We start from the raw sequence: 14,960 nt of genomic DNA, 5'->3' as shown, positions 1-14,960 counted from the left end.
ATGCAAAGATAAATACGTTGCAAATAAAAATCATTGATAATTTTCAATGATTTAAGTAATTAATAAATGATTATATCTTAAAGCAAAAAGTAAATCTATAAAATGAACCGAATGATATATAGGAGTATCAAACATTGTAAAACATAATAGAATTAGCAATTTGAAAGTGTAAATAAAATTTGTAATCAGATTAAAATGAGCTTCAAATATGTAGAAAGAACATTTTACTTTGTGATGGTTGTGCTTAAATTATAAGCTGTATTTGCTCATTGAAATACCTGCTAGAAAGGAGAAAAATAGGTTGGGAATGCAAATTATTGATATTTTTGAGAAAAAATAATACAAAATAAACATGGATGTCTTGGGTATAGTTCAAAAGTTTTAGAGAATTCACTATAAAGAAGGAATAAAAGGTTTCTCTCTTAAGTTCTCTTTATCAGTCTTTAGAAAATACATGTACTCTTTTTATGTGAGGAGGGAGTATTTCAAATTGGTCATATCTCTTTTTTTTCAACAATAGTACAAAAGATCAATGAGCTTGAAGCTGCTCTTCAGAAGAAAGATGAAGATATGAAAGCAATGGAGGAAAGATACAAAATGTACTTAGAGAAAGCAAGAAATGTGAGTGGCTTGTCTTCCAGCATTTTAGTCTTTGTGACTCGGGTTCTAACGGGGTCCATACCCCCCTTCATGGATCTACGTCACGTTGCTTTGCTCCTTACCACCCTGCCTTGTCAGTCAGGTCCCTATTTGCAAGGCAGACATATTAGCAGTATTTTAAGGCTCTGCATAAAATTCTCTTCTTTTATTCAGTAAATAGAAACAGGTACAATAACTGCACATGACTTCATAGGGACAGTTTAAATGTTGCAGTAACCTCACTGGAGAAAATGATTACTGTAAGTAACGTAATCTTTAGCTCTTACAATTAACATTTGCCTTTATGAAAACTGAGCTTTGAAAACGTGTTTAACTTGTTTTAGCATTGTCTATAATAGACAACTAAAGACTGGTCTACTGTCCACCAGATTATTCTTTCCCTTATTTCATACTTTTTCTTAAATATTTGTAAGTACTGTTTTCATAAAATCTTTTACTTCCGTGAATATATTTTATTCATTAACTGTAAGTATTTTCAAAGAATGTTATTGTACCTGCAGCAACAGGTAAACCCCATGACCTCAAGGCTTAACAAGGTAGGAGTTTACTTCTTGGTCAGTGTGGGAGGGGCTCTACTCTACGCAATCATGCAGAGTCCCAAGCTGACGGAGGCTCAGCCTTCTTCACTATGGAGTTCTCAGATTCACTTGACATTGTCCAGCTGTGGATTGGGGAAGACAGCCAAGATTGCATGGGAGATACTCAGTGGATCAGGTGTAAAGCACTTCCCTCTCATTTCATTGGGCAGAATTCAGGCATGTGGCTGCTCCCAACTTCTAGGGAGGCAGGCTTGTGAAACATCCAGGCAGACTGCCACAGTTCAGTGTCTCAGTTAAAAACAAAAGTGTAAATGCTTTCAGTGAAAATATATTGTAAGGTTCCCAGAGACAACTGCTCATAACCTTTTGGTATATTTTCTTAACAGTGCATTTTTTTCAATGCCTATTATCTCTGTGATTGTTTACCATAATACAAACGCACACTTGGTTTGTATGATCATATCACATATGATTTGTGATCATATGATTTGTATTTTAAAACTTAATGTTCTCATGTTATATAGATATAATTTAATATTTAATGTTATGCTAAGTACTGGGAATGCAGTGGCAAAGAAGACACTTTGTATATGAAGCAGACTACAAAATAAAAGACTCGCTAGGTAATATTCTTTCAGTTGAGTGGATATATCATAGTTTACCTAGTCGATGTCCTATTGTTGGAAAAATTTTGTTTCCATGTCTTTTTTTTTTTTTTGCTCCTAAAAATAAGGCTATAGGCAGCATATTTATATAGAAAGTTTTTCGCCTTATTTTGGTTTATTGTCTTAATCTCATTCCTAGGTTTATCTATCAAATAAAATTATTAGGTCAAAGTATAAGAACATTGTTAAGATGCTTGAAATGATATTCCAAAAGTATTATAACTACTTAGATGAAGCAGTGACAATGAATCCCATCTTCTTGCTGTCATCAAATATTGTCATTTAAAAAACAGCTGCTTTTTTGGTAAATATGATTTTGTTTTTTACCCTTATGCTACTTCAGGGCAGAGGTTAAAGTAGTACCATGTGTATATAATTGGAGAAGGCAGTGGCGCCCCACTCCAGTACTCTTGCCTGGAAAATCCCATGGACGGAGGAGCCTGGAAGGCTGCAGTCCATGGGGTCGCTGAGGGTCGGACACGACTGAGCGACTTCACTTTCACTTTTCATTTTCATGCATTGGAGGAGGAAACGGCAACTCACTCCAGTGTTCTTGCCTGGAGAATCCCAGGGACGGGGGAGCCTGGTGGGCTGCCATCTCTGGGGTCACACAGAGTCGGACACAACTGAAGCAACTTAGCAGCAGTAGCAGCAGCATGTGTATATAATAGAAAACTCAGAAAATATAAAAAAGTCACAACCATACTTTCAGCACTTAGAGGCAACAAACTATTAATGTGTTCTTTGTAATTAAACTGTGATTTAAACACTAATATGTCTGCTTTTATAATGTGTACTTCTATGGGAGTGTCCCCTGACTCTGGTGAACTGTTGTAGTCCCATCTGCCGTAATGCCTGCCGCATTTAGTGCTCAGTAAATTGTTTTGAATGAACCACAGTAATTTTCAGGGATTATTACCTTCTAGTCTTTTTTTCCTTAACTTCTGTAAACATAGATGAAATTTTCTGAATTCATTAAATTTTCAGTTCAGTCCTTAGTCGTGTCCAATTCTTTGCAACCCCATGGACTGCAGCACACCAGGCTTCACTGTCCCTCAACAACTCCTGGAGCTTGCTCAAACTCATGTCCATCAAGTCAGTGATGCCATCCAACCATCTCATCCTCTGTTGTCCCCTCCTCCTGCCTTCAGTCTTTCCCAGCATCAGGGTCTTTTCCAGTGAGTCAGTTCTTTGCATCAGGTGGCCAAATTATTGGAGTTTCAGTAAATTTTAAATCCTTTAAAATAGCTTTGTAATTAGATCAAACAAATGACCTTATTATTGGAAACTTGTTTTTGCTTGTAATTTACACCTGATATTTCTGAGTTGATTTTCCACCATAGTAGGAAAACACCTAGTAAACTAGGTGACCACCTAGTTTAGTCCACTCTGAGCAACATCTGATCAAACTTTGTTTTTACTCAACTTGTAGTAATTTACATAGCTATAATTGAGTACTCTAGAATTTACACATAAAATCATCAATACCTATTATATTGATCTTATATATTGAATTACATTTAACTAGATAATGGTGATAAAAAAGATTATTGCTAAGAAATTTTTGTTACTCTTAACCGTGTATATTCAGCAGATTGTATAATTATTGAATTCATTTTAATTAAACTTAAACAAAATTTTTAATTTGTCTGATATAAGTCAGATAAATGTTTAAAAGGGTTATTTCAAGGCTTCAGTGCTCAAAGCTTTATAAAGCTAAGTAACTATTCCTGAGTACTGTGTCTTGAAGAAAGGAAATTTGATTTGGGGATGTGTATCTTCATATTTTTAATATTGAATTTCTTTAGAATGTTATTTTTATTATTCTGCACTTAACTCTTGGATCACTTTCTGGATAATGTTCCACTTTATTTACACTGATTTTATGGACTGTGTTCATATTTCAGTATTTGACAAAGTAAACATAAGAGATTTGTTTTGTTTTCTTTCCTTTAAACAGGTAATAAAAACTTTAGATCCCAAATTAAATCCAGCATCAGCTGAAATAATGCTACTTAGAAAGCAGTTGGCAGAGAAAGAGAGAAGAATTGAGATTCTGGAGGTAAAATTTCCATATGCATTTATCCCCTCTTAATTCTGTATAATCCTAATAATTAACTGCTGTTAGCATTTTCCATTAATGATCAAGTTTCACAAGAACTTAGAAGAGTAGCACATTTTAGCACTCAGTATGGTTATTATAGAGCATCTCACTAGCCCACAAGATGGGCCTTTCCAAGCTTGTGTACCCTGCCGCATTGTATGTCTCTCTGTCTGTAACAGCCAGTCATATAGCTAGTCCTTCTTTCTAGTAGAGTTCTGCTATCATGCTCCTTTTAAAATCAAAGGATGGATGAGAGTTCATTTTTTTTTAAAAAAGAAACAAAGCTCATCTGGCACCCTACTCCAGTACTCTTGCCTGGAAAATACCATGGACGGAGGAGCCTGGTAGGCTGCAGTCCATGGGGTCGCGAAGAGTCGGACACGACTGAGCGACTTCACTTTCACTTTTCACTTTCATGCATTGGAGAAGGAAAACCCACTCCAGTGTTCTTGCCTGGAGAATCCCAGGGACTGGGGAGTCTGGTGGGCTGCCGGTCGCACAGAGTTGGACATGACTGAAGTGACTTAGCAGCAGCAGCAGCAGTACTCAGTTAACCAGATTCTTCTTCCCTTTTCTTCTCCCTGTAAGTCAACTAGGAAGGTTATGTTTTAGGGAAGTGTATTCATTTATCATTTTCTTTACATTATTTCTGAGCCATTAGATAGAGTGTGGTAAAAATATTTAAAGACTTGAAGACTTTAATATCCAGCATGTACACCAGCGTTATGGTGGCGCTTGCTATAAATGCTTGTCCAGGCCATGTCAGGCATTGTAAAAAGCACTGGATAGAGGCATCTCTCGGGAGAAATACTATTCATTCTTCAGGATCCAGTTTGAATATCTCCTCTTTTATAAAGCTCTCCGTATATATCTTAGGCACAGTTAGTGATCTCTCCATAGTGACTCCATGTACTTTGAACTCATGAATTCATTCCATGATAGCATCTTTCTTTATGACATGTGTTAGAGTGTCTTGAGGACAGGGGCTGTATCTTATATCTCTGTACCCGCAGCATTCAGTATCACATCAATCAGAGGCCAAGGTTACAGCTTTAGTGTTAATATATGTTAAAGTTATCAACTTCCTCTCTAGTCGTCAGTCTGTTCATCCGTAAAATAATGGGACTTGAACTGAATGATTGCTGAACTCTAAGTTGCTCTGATTATTCACTTCCCAGTGAAAGCCCATGAGCTGAGTACACCAGTGTCGTTGCCTGACATGCAGCTCCCTAACAGCTGTGATGATAAAACCATGCCTCTAATACAGGGCTCTGAGGAAATCTTCAGTTAAGACCCTTCATATGGACTTTTAATTTATGGATGCATATCTGTATACACACTGCAGAAGTAAAGAGCAGAAAGCTAGTGTTTATAGCAGAGGTTATTCTGTCTGCATTCTCCTTGGGCAGTCCTCCTGGAGTGCCTGTGATCCAGAAGATCATCTTACCTCCTTTGTTTCCTGTACGCTTTTTGTTTCATGAGCATCTGTAGGAACATTCAGATGTTTTAGGTTATAACATTTTATGTGAGTCAACTATATCAGGTGCTCAACAAAATTACAAAATCCACTGTACTAGAATAGTTAAGAAATGAATGTCAGTCTCTAGGCAAACAGATAGGGCCACAGCCAGTCTAGTATACAGACAGAACAATTGATGCTTAAGCTTTACAGGAAATTTTAAAAGATTTTTCGGGTTATTTTTCCCCACATCCCTTTTCTCCTTAGTTTTGACTCCTCCACAGGTGCAGCTCTGTTTTGTCACTGAAGCCAGTGGTTACTTTTTTCTCTAGATAGAACCGCTCAGTTTTTGTTGTTATTGTTCAGTATCTGTTCTCCCAGTAAACTTCCTACATTTATTAGTCAGTCTTACTCTTTCCTAAAGGTGTTGGGCATATACTCTCCATGATTCAGCTTTACATTTTGTCTGCTGTATGTGCCTCCCAGCACATTCTTCACATTCTCTTGATCATGAGCATAATGAAAAAGTATCCATTTTTAGCAGTTTGGGTTTATTTCTGGGATATTAAATAGTCCTCGTATCTTTTTCCAGAGTGAATGTAAAGTAGCAAAATTCCGTGATTATGAAGAAAAGCTCATTGTTTCTGCCTGGTATAATAAGGTGAGTTGAAATTTAGCCAGTGACTGGATGTCTTGAACCATGCTCATCAAGCATTTTGACCATGACCCATGGAAGGAATCAGTGCAAATCAGAACATGCTCCTGTTTATGCACAGCTGAACAGAGTTAACCTGACTGTGTGTTGCACTCAGGTATTTTGTTGTATGATCTTTTATTTAAAAAAAAAACTGATCATAATCCAAATTTACTTTATATTTTATTTTAATGTCCTTAGTTGATTCTGACTTTTTCAAAACCACTAAATTGATTTCATTACTCACTAACCTTTAAATTAATGTACATGAAGCATTAGTGCAATTCATAAACATTTTAAAAATTGCCTCATTTGAGCTAAAGCAGTTAATATGTTCTTCATAAAGGGTTTCTGTGGAAATACAAATATCTGTATAATGCAAAATTAAGTGTTACTAGTGCTCAGCATTTAATATCCATAAAGCTGATCTCAGTATGCCCTTTATTATATTTATTTGTTTTAGTCCAGACACTGCTCTTTAAGAATTATCTGTCTGTCCTAACAAAGAAAGTAGTATAAAATAATTTGAAATACATTTTATTTTGTTATCCTTAGTGGGATGTTTTCAAGAGTAGCATTTCTTGATGTATATGGTTCTTTTGGGTATTCTAACCAGCTAGCATAGATAATAACACAGCCATTGTCGACCTTAGCTGCTGCTGCTGCTAAGTCGCTTCAGTCGTGTCCGACTCTGTGCGACCCCATAGACGGCAGCCCACCAGGCTCCCCTGTCCCTGGGATTCTCCAGGCAAGAACACTGGCGTGGGTTGCCATCTCCTTCTCCAATGCATGAAAGTGAAAAGTGAAAGTGAAGTCGCTCAGTTGTGTCCGACTCTGTGCGACCCCATAGACGGCAGCCCACCAAGCTCCCCCATCCCTGGGACTCTCCAGGCAAGAACACTGACGTGGGTTGCCATTTCCTTCTCCATCGACCTTAGCTACTGTGTATTTATTGATAGTGTGGGAGAGTTTCGGACTCTCAACCTGTGAACCCTGTACTTCATCACGTGGAGCTGGCTCTCCTTCCTCAAACATGCCTTCTTCTTTCATGCTATCATACTTTTTGTCTGTATTCTTTCCCTCCCTCCTCTGTTTGATAAACTCTGCCTTAATTTAGCAAGACCTTGAAGGAAATTGTGTGAAATGTTCCCAGCACCTTCCCTCATGGGTTATCCATCCTAGTTAAGATCAGAGACGATCTTATTTATTATTTTCCTTGTTGCTCTGTGGCCTCTTGACACATAAATCAGCAAAGATACTAGAGCCAAATAATGCATTATTTAGTCATTTCTCAGCCTGTGTTTTTTGAGCATTTAAATGGCAACCCACTCCAGTATCCTTGCCTGGAAAATCTCATGGACAGAGAAGCCTGGTGGGCTGCAGTCCATGGGGTCGCAGAGAGTCAGGCACGACTGAGTGACTGACACTTACCCTATGTACTAGTTACTAGTGAAGCTGTAACTGAAATGTGGTCTAGTGAGAGAGGAGTAATGACTTTCCTTAGTAAGGAACGCAACAGCCCACAACTACAATAATTTGTCATGTACAGATTTACAGCTAGACCATAGTAAATTTGAAGTAGTCTGTTATTCTCAAACTTCAGCATGCGTCAGAAGGCTTGTTAAAATACACTACCGGACTTACCTGCAGAGGTTCTTAGTCAGTCAGTCTGGGTAGAATCCATAAGTATAATTTGCACTTTTAAATTCCCAGTGGTGCAGGTATTAATCCACAGGCCACACTTCAAGCACCATTGATCTGAGCTGTTCTCTTGTGCTGTATCTGCTCATAGTGGCTGGAATAATGGCCTGACACGAGTGTTTGCCTTGGAACTTTTTTTGTTGTTTTTATACTTAAGCTTAATTCTAGAACATTATTTTAAGCTATTGTTTTTAAAGATTTCAAATGTAATGGATTAAAATAGAGAAACTGGGTTTTATGCCCTGGTTTTCTCCTATCTTAATGGGTATTATCATGTGCAGATTAGCTTCTGAACTCTTATTTTTCTCTATAAGAAGTGAGGAAAACACCAGCTTTAGAGAATTGTTTTGAGGATTAAATGACTTTGTATAGGTGGAAAGCACTTTGCAGACTCTAAATAGTCATTTATTATTTGTTTATTTGTTTATTTTTGTTCAGAGTCTAGCATTCCAGAAATTGGGGATGGAATCTAGACTTGTGAGCAGCAGTGGTGCTTGCAAAGACACGGGGACCTATGCTCCTGCCCGGTCTTTCCTAGCACAGCAGCGCCACATCACCAGCACCAGAAGAAGTCTCTCTGTTAAAGTTCCTGCTGCGACAACTGATTAAACCGCAAAAGAACACATAAACAGAAGTGCCCTTAAAATGTTTTGTATCTTTCAACTAACTGCATGGTTGAAAAGAAGTGTATGTTTCTGGATAGCAGCTTTTTTAAAAATCAAAATGTATGCAATTAATCTTGCCAGATTAATATGGAGACAGAATTTAGAAGTAGCTATCTGGGGGAGCACGTGTGAGTAATTGGAAGATATAATAAGGTAAACATCTCAAACTTTTGTCTTTGGAGAGTATTATATTATTTCACATTGACTTAGTATATTTTAATGTTCTCAGTTGTAGCAGTAACTAATTTGCAATGTGTAATCAGTTATATGCAATTTAAAACTACTGTTCTGGTCCATATAAAAATAGTGAACAGGTAGGCACATGGAGAACTATGCAAGAGTTATATTTTTTGATTAAAAATACACAGATATTACCTCTGACCTCTCATTCTGTCGTTGAATGGGTATATTTTATCATGTAATGGAAAATAACATTTGGAAGATTTGACTATATTGAAATGACTTCTCCATAGTAGAGTGACTATTTGGAAATGTTGCAGATTTAGACAAGGTCATAGTTCTCATATGTACCTACTATAAACAAAGGCTTCTGTATAGCATGCTTGAAATGTTAAGGGTATGGACTTTTGACTTTAAGAGATGACTTTCGGACGGGAAGCAAGCTGAAAAGTCTACTTTGTGTGAAATGCCCACACTATATTTAATATAATTAATGAAGATTACAATTATTGCTTTAAAGCATAAAATTATTATTGTTTTTAAGCGAAAAATTAAGAGGGCTTCTCGTTAAAAAAAAAAAAAGATAGTAGTTTACCTCTTCACTGAAAAGAGAGTGTACAGAGGTAGAGTGAAGGGTCAATTTGGAATAAGTTTTACCTTGTTTACTAATTAAGAAACCTGTCTTGGGCTGAGTTTATGGTATTCAGTTCATATCTGCCCAAAGCTCTTTTTCTCAAAGGTGTTACTCCATTATTTTTAGTTATTTTTAAGAGTCACACTTTGGAATTTTAATTTGAGTAAAATCTGTGCTGTCCAATAATGTAACCAAAAGCCACGATGTGGCAAATTGATTAAAACTGAAAATTCAGGTTGTTGGTTTCACTAGCCACATTTCAAGGGCTCAACAGCCACGTGTGGCTAGTGGCTCCAGTACTGGACAGTGCAGATGTAAAATGCAGAAACCTCCAGTGGACAGCGCAGTACTTGATCTTTTTATAAAAACCTGGAATACTCGATGTTAGAACACAAAGATGAAAAAAAAAAGAAAAATGTTAGGACGATATCAGACATGAAAAGGAATTGAATTGTGATGTAACCAGCATCTTACATTCCTTTCAGTTGAATACCTTGTGTTGTGACATTCACAGTTAATTTTTCCAGAGCTGTTCACAGTTACAGTACCGATCAGCACAGGTCTAGAGCAGGGGCCAGCAAACTTTCCATAAAGGGACAGATGGTCGATATTTCAGTAAATGTTTTAGACTTTGTGGGCCATATAATCTATTGCAAATACTCATCTCAGCTGAAAGTATAAAAGCAGCCACCATACACAATATGTAAATAAAATAGATGTGGTTGTATTTCAGTAAAACTTCGCAGAAACCAGCAGTAGGCCAGACTTAGTAGGCTTATAGGCCTCTGTTAAAGATTTTATTCTTAGCCTCTTAGCCTTTTTGTTTTTTTGAAAATACGAGTATTGTTCCATTTATAGTATTATTCAGATACTTGGTTTTTAGATTCTATACCAGTAAATGTTTCTAATCATTGAAGATGTAAGAATTTAATACTCTATTTGGGTCTCTGAGATTAGGGAGCATCTGCCAGGATATTTTGTTTTATCAGGGTTACTTCTTTTGACTACCTCTTAGATTTTGGTGTTCTTTACTGGTGGTGCAATTATGTTGTTGGGTTGCATTTTCCTATATTTTTATAGTCTGTGCTTGCCTGTGACTTTTAGTGAAATGAAACTATTTTAGCATGCTAATTAAATTTTCCAAGTATTATAGCATTTTGGTACATTTTGGTCAATGTAAGACATCTGCTCCTTTAGTGTTTACTACTTGCTGTAATTGAGATTTCAGAAGCTCTTCAAGCTCCCTTTTAATGAAATCAGTTCTAAAACATCAATTTCAATAAATTAGAATTTTCACAGTCCAATTGCTTATAATTTTCCAGTTATTATATTTGAAATTTCTAAATAATTCATGCAATTTCTAAATAAGGATGTGAGGCTAGATTCTTTTTTCCTAAATAGAGAGAAAGCAAATTTTGTGATTTATCACTTTTCTAGTTGATAGAATTTAACATGCTCAATATGTATTTATACTTATAAATTACTAACATAATTTAAAGTTCTATATTATTGTGATTATTATATGGAAATTCAGGAACTGATCAGAAGTGAGAGTCTTTTCCACATCTGGTTAATATAGTGAGATTGACACCCTGTGGGTGGTAAAGATAAAGGAATTATTAATCTTAGAGAAAATGCTGAAAATTAAAGATCATTCCCAAAGTGGTTTTACTTTATAATCACTGGGACATTCCATTCCTTATCAAATACATAAATGCTGAATTTCTCTTCCCTTTATCTTTTTAAAATAAAAGTGTGTATACATATGACAGTGATGTTTATCCTCTGCTTAACTTAATGTAACGCAAAATATTTCAAGTTCATTGTATTTTTTCAGTGAAGAAGACTGTTGAACTAATGATTTAAGATACATTAAGAATTAATGTCTTGTCTAGAAACATTAAACTGAGAATCCCTTGCTAAGATGCCCTCATCTTTAATAACTGGAGTGCTAAGTTGAATGTCAAATAATACTTCTACTTCTATACCTGTTTCTACACCTCTGGCCCTATGGGATGGCTTTTAGGCCACAATATTATCTGTGTTAGGTTCTCTGTATGTGTATTTAATGAATAACATTCCTATGTAAAAATGTGTGTATGTGGTTTTATGCATACATTCATATTGTGAATCTGTACATTGCAAAGAAGTAAATTTGTAAAGCACAACCATAAAAGAAAATAGTGTGCAGTTATTAAACTTGATGTATCTTAAATGTAATTTTTAGTTTATAAAAGGTTCTTTCTATTTTCTATGGCAAAGACTTTGACACTTAAAAAATAGAAGTGATACTGGATTTATTTTTGTAAGTATTTAGGATATTATTTTAAATAAATGATTGTCCAATATGATGGTTGTCAGATGTTTTAAGTAAATAAACTTTCTGATTTTGTGTCTGATATGTATTTTTAGTGGGTACAAGTGCACATTTATTTGCTGCTTTAAATAAAAAACTTAAATATTTAGACTGGTAAAGAGAAAATAATTGCATTCATTCTAATTTTGTTTTACATTTGAATTTTTTTTGGTGAATGAGAAGATGTGTAAAAGTGATTTTTGATGTATCATTTATGTCCCCAGTTTGCATTATCATGGACTCTAGAATTTTTTTTTTTTTTGCAAAATCTGATACTGTCCTTTAATATTCATTTTTCTCTTCTTTCTTTAGTCACAGAACCCCATACTTTAGCTTGTTACATTTACCAAGGGGAAGGCATGGGAAGGAGGTATGGATTAACTACTTGCCAAATTCCTTTGTGGGGCTTTCCAGGTGGGGCAGTGGTAAAGAATCTGCCTGCTAATGCAGGAGTGCAGGTTCGATCCCTGGATTGGGAAGATCTTCTGGAGAAGGAAATGGCAAGCCACTCCAGTCTTCTTGCCTGGGAAATTCTATGGACAGAGGAGCCTGTGGAGGGCTGCAGTCTGTGGGGTCATAAAGAGTCAGATGTGACTCAGCACAGCACAGCAGATTACTTTGTAAAACTGGGTGGGCCATTTAACTACGTTCTGGCCAAAGAGATGTGAATAATAGTGATGGGTGCCTAGTTAAAGAAAGGGCAAGCTTTCCCTAGTTCTCCCCCTTCCACTCCTTATCTAGAATGCCATGTGCCTGAGGGACAGTGCAGATTAAGAACATTTCTGTCATCAAAGAAAATCCTATTGGACAGTTCTACTCTAGATATCTCTAGATATCTGGCTTCCCTGGTGGCTCAGAGGTTAAAGCGTCTGCCTGTAATGCAGGAGACCCGGGTTCGATCCCTGGGTCGGGAAGATCCTCTGGAGAAGGAAATGGCAACCCACTCCAGTATTCTTGCCCGGAGAATCCCATGGATGGAGGAGCCTGGTAGGCTACAGTCCACGGGGTTGGAAAGAGTCAGACACGACTGAGTGACTTCACTTTCACTCTAGATACCTAGGTTTATGTACATACTCTACAGCTCTCTGAGGTTCCAGATTATAGGGGATAACAAAAATATAATGAAGTGAAACTTCCAGGCATCACCCTGCACACAGTAACATGTTCAGGAATAGAGCTACGGTTGGATCCTTAAACTAATTTTCATGGTGAAGTGCTCCATTCCCTTGCCCACCTAGGCTGCAACAACTTGCTATCAATAAGTGGTTAAACGTTGTAAATTAGATCACTTGTCTCGTTTCAACTCAAATTCCAAGATAAAATGAGAGATCTATTTTTTCTGTAACTTTCAAAGTCTTTTTCCTAGTGACCTTAATGCAGTCTACCTTTTTTAAAAAATGTGTCTGTCCTGCTACACTAAGTTTCTTGAGGTCTTTGGCCATATCTGGTTCATTTCTGTTTCTCCCACAACACTTGGCACAGTATGTTCCACAGAGTCAGTAAATATGCACTAGCTGAACGAGAATTGCTGATGCTGGACAGAATGTTTTCTGCCCTGGACATCAGGGCAGGGTGTGTTGGAAGGAGTATCTGAATAGGCAAACAACCCTCTACCCACAGATTCGATAAACTTCACGAAACTAGAGACTCCTACACACTGGGTGACTAAGAAAATACCCATTGAAACAGGTGGAATGGCTGAGCCACCCTTCCCATGAACTTCATCATCAACAGCATGCCATACAATTGGCATTTGGGAGGAAACTGTCAGCCACCAGCTTCAACTTGAGTGAAGGGTTTGGACCACACATCTAGCATCCCAATTTTTATGGCTGCCTCCTGAAGGACTGGCTTCTAATCCTTTGGGAGCTGATGGGGCCTGGTCTTTGCTTGTTCCCCAAGACCTCAAGGAACTATAAGGTAGTTTTAAACTTGTGCAACACTTGCCCAGCTCCTTCCCCTTGGCTAGGTGCTGAGTGAGCAGGCAATAATACTCAGGTCCCACCTGCATCCTGGAAGGGGTTGACTGCTCATGTCACTGCCTTTCCCAACTGCTGTCTGAGGATTTGCCTTCTAACCAGCCTGCATCTGGGAGCTAATGTTAGAGTTATTCGCTCAGTCATGTCCGACTCTTCTCAGCCTCATGGACAATACCCTACCATACTCTTCTGTCCACGGAATTCTCCAGGCAAGAATACTCTAGTGGGTAGCCATTCCCTTCTCCAGGGGATCTTCCAGGGATCGAATCCAGGTCTCCCACATTGCAGGCAGATTCTTGACTGAGCCACCAGGGAAGCCCCCTGGTGCTAATGGGTATTATCTGGGGGCTATTGGGGTAGGTAATTATTATGCTTCGCAGCTTAAAGGGGCATGTGGGCATTTCCTTTGGTTTCTCATTGGCTTGCTCCAGTGAAAATCCAAGCCTCCAGCTTCTCCCTAGAAAGAGCTGAACTGTACAGTCAATGTCCTCACTTTTCCAGCTGGCTCTTTAATGGTTTAACTTGCCTTTCTTTGGGAGGCCTGCATTAGTCACCCAGGGTTAACAGAGAAGCAACAATTCTGAATGGCCCTGCATGCTTTTCCCATCACACTCCTCAGCTCACTCCAAAATACCCAGCTCTCAGCTACACTTTAGGACGAGTTAAACTGCATACTGGTGCTCTGACTTACAGTTGCTGCCTGAGGATCTGATTTCTAACTTGCCTGTCTCTGAGAGCCCGCAGGACAGGCAATGACCAGTCTACTGGGAGTTTAAACAGGTATGCAGGCACTTTCTGCAGCTCCTACCCTCCCCTGCCTGCAACAGTGATAAAATCAAGCTCCCAGCTTCTCCCTAGAGGAAGTTGAACTTCACATCAAGACCCCCACTTTGCAACTGCTACCCAAGGGACTGCTTTTAACCCACCTATGAAACCTAACATTACACAGCATTTGCTAAGACTCTGGGAGAAATACAGCAAAGCAACCATTTGAAAGAGTGGTTGGTCTGAATAAGGGTGCAGAAATTTGCCACAGTTCTTCACCCAAGTTCATTGTATAGCAAGTGAGTGATAAACTCCAGCTTCTGATGTCTCACTTAGAGAAGGACTTGGTTTACTCATTTAGTGCCCCAAGTTTTCTAGCTGTTATTTGACCTACTGACTTGTCACCTTTTCTGAGGACTTGACATTCTTTATTTTCCTGGGGGGAAATAAGAACAAAGATGAAAGTTTGGACAAGCACAGTAGTCTGAGAGGCACTCAGAATCTCTGGCCAGAATAATTGGTGAGGTTTATCTCATACTATACACAGAAAGTCCATGAA

The 14,960-nt window shown here is 37.8% G+C and overlaps 1 protein-coding gene and 1 non-coding gene across 2 annotated transcripts in view; both read left to right on the top strand.

The window, feature by feature from the left end:
• The window catches only part of HOOK1 (hook microtubule tethering protein 1), a 71,655-nt gene extending 59,895 nt beyond the window's left edge, over positions 1–11,760 (top strand). The window contains exons 19-22 of the mRNA XM_005907507.3: positions 521–621; positions 3,825–3,926; positions 6,020–6,088; positions 8,261–11,760. Of these exons, the coding sequence (XP_005907569.2) occupies positions 521–621; positions 3,825–3,926; positions 6,020–6,088; positions 8,261–8,431 (443 nt within the window). The 3' untranslated portion in view covers positions 8,432–11,760. The remainder of the gene's footprint in view (positions 1–520; positions 622–3,824; positions 3,927–6,019; positions 6,089–8,260) is intronic.
• A 739-nt stretch (positions 11,761–12,499) lies between these two features.
• TRNAY-GUA (transfer RNA tyrosine (anticodon GUA)) lies at positions 12,500–12,571 on the top strand. Its single transcript has one exon. It is a non-coding gene; the product is annotated as a tRNA-Tyr (tRNA).
• The last annotated feature ends 2,389 nt before the right edge of the window (positions 12,572–14,960 follow it).

The sequence above is a fragment of the Bos mutus genome, chromosome 3, assembly GCF_027580195.1.
Source record: "Bos mutus isolate GX-2022 chromosome 3, NWIPB_WYAK_1.1, whole genome shotgun sequence".
Classification (NCBI taxonomy): Eukaryota; Metazoa; Chordata; class Mammalia; order Artiodactyla; family Bovidae; genus Bos; species Bos mutus.
This window is presented reverse-complemented; position numbering and strand designations above follow the sequence as displayed.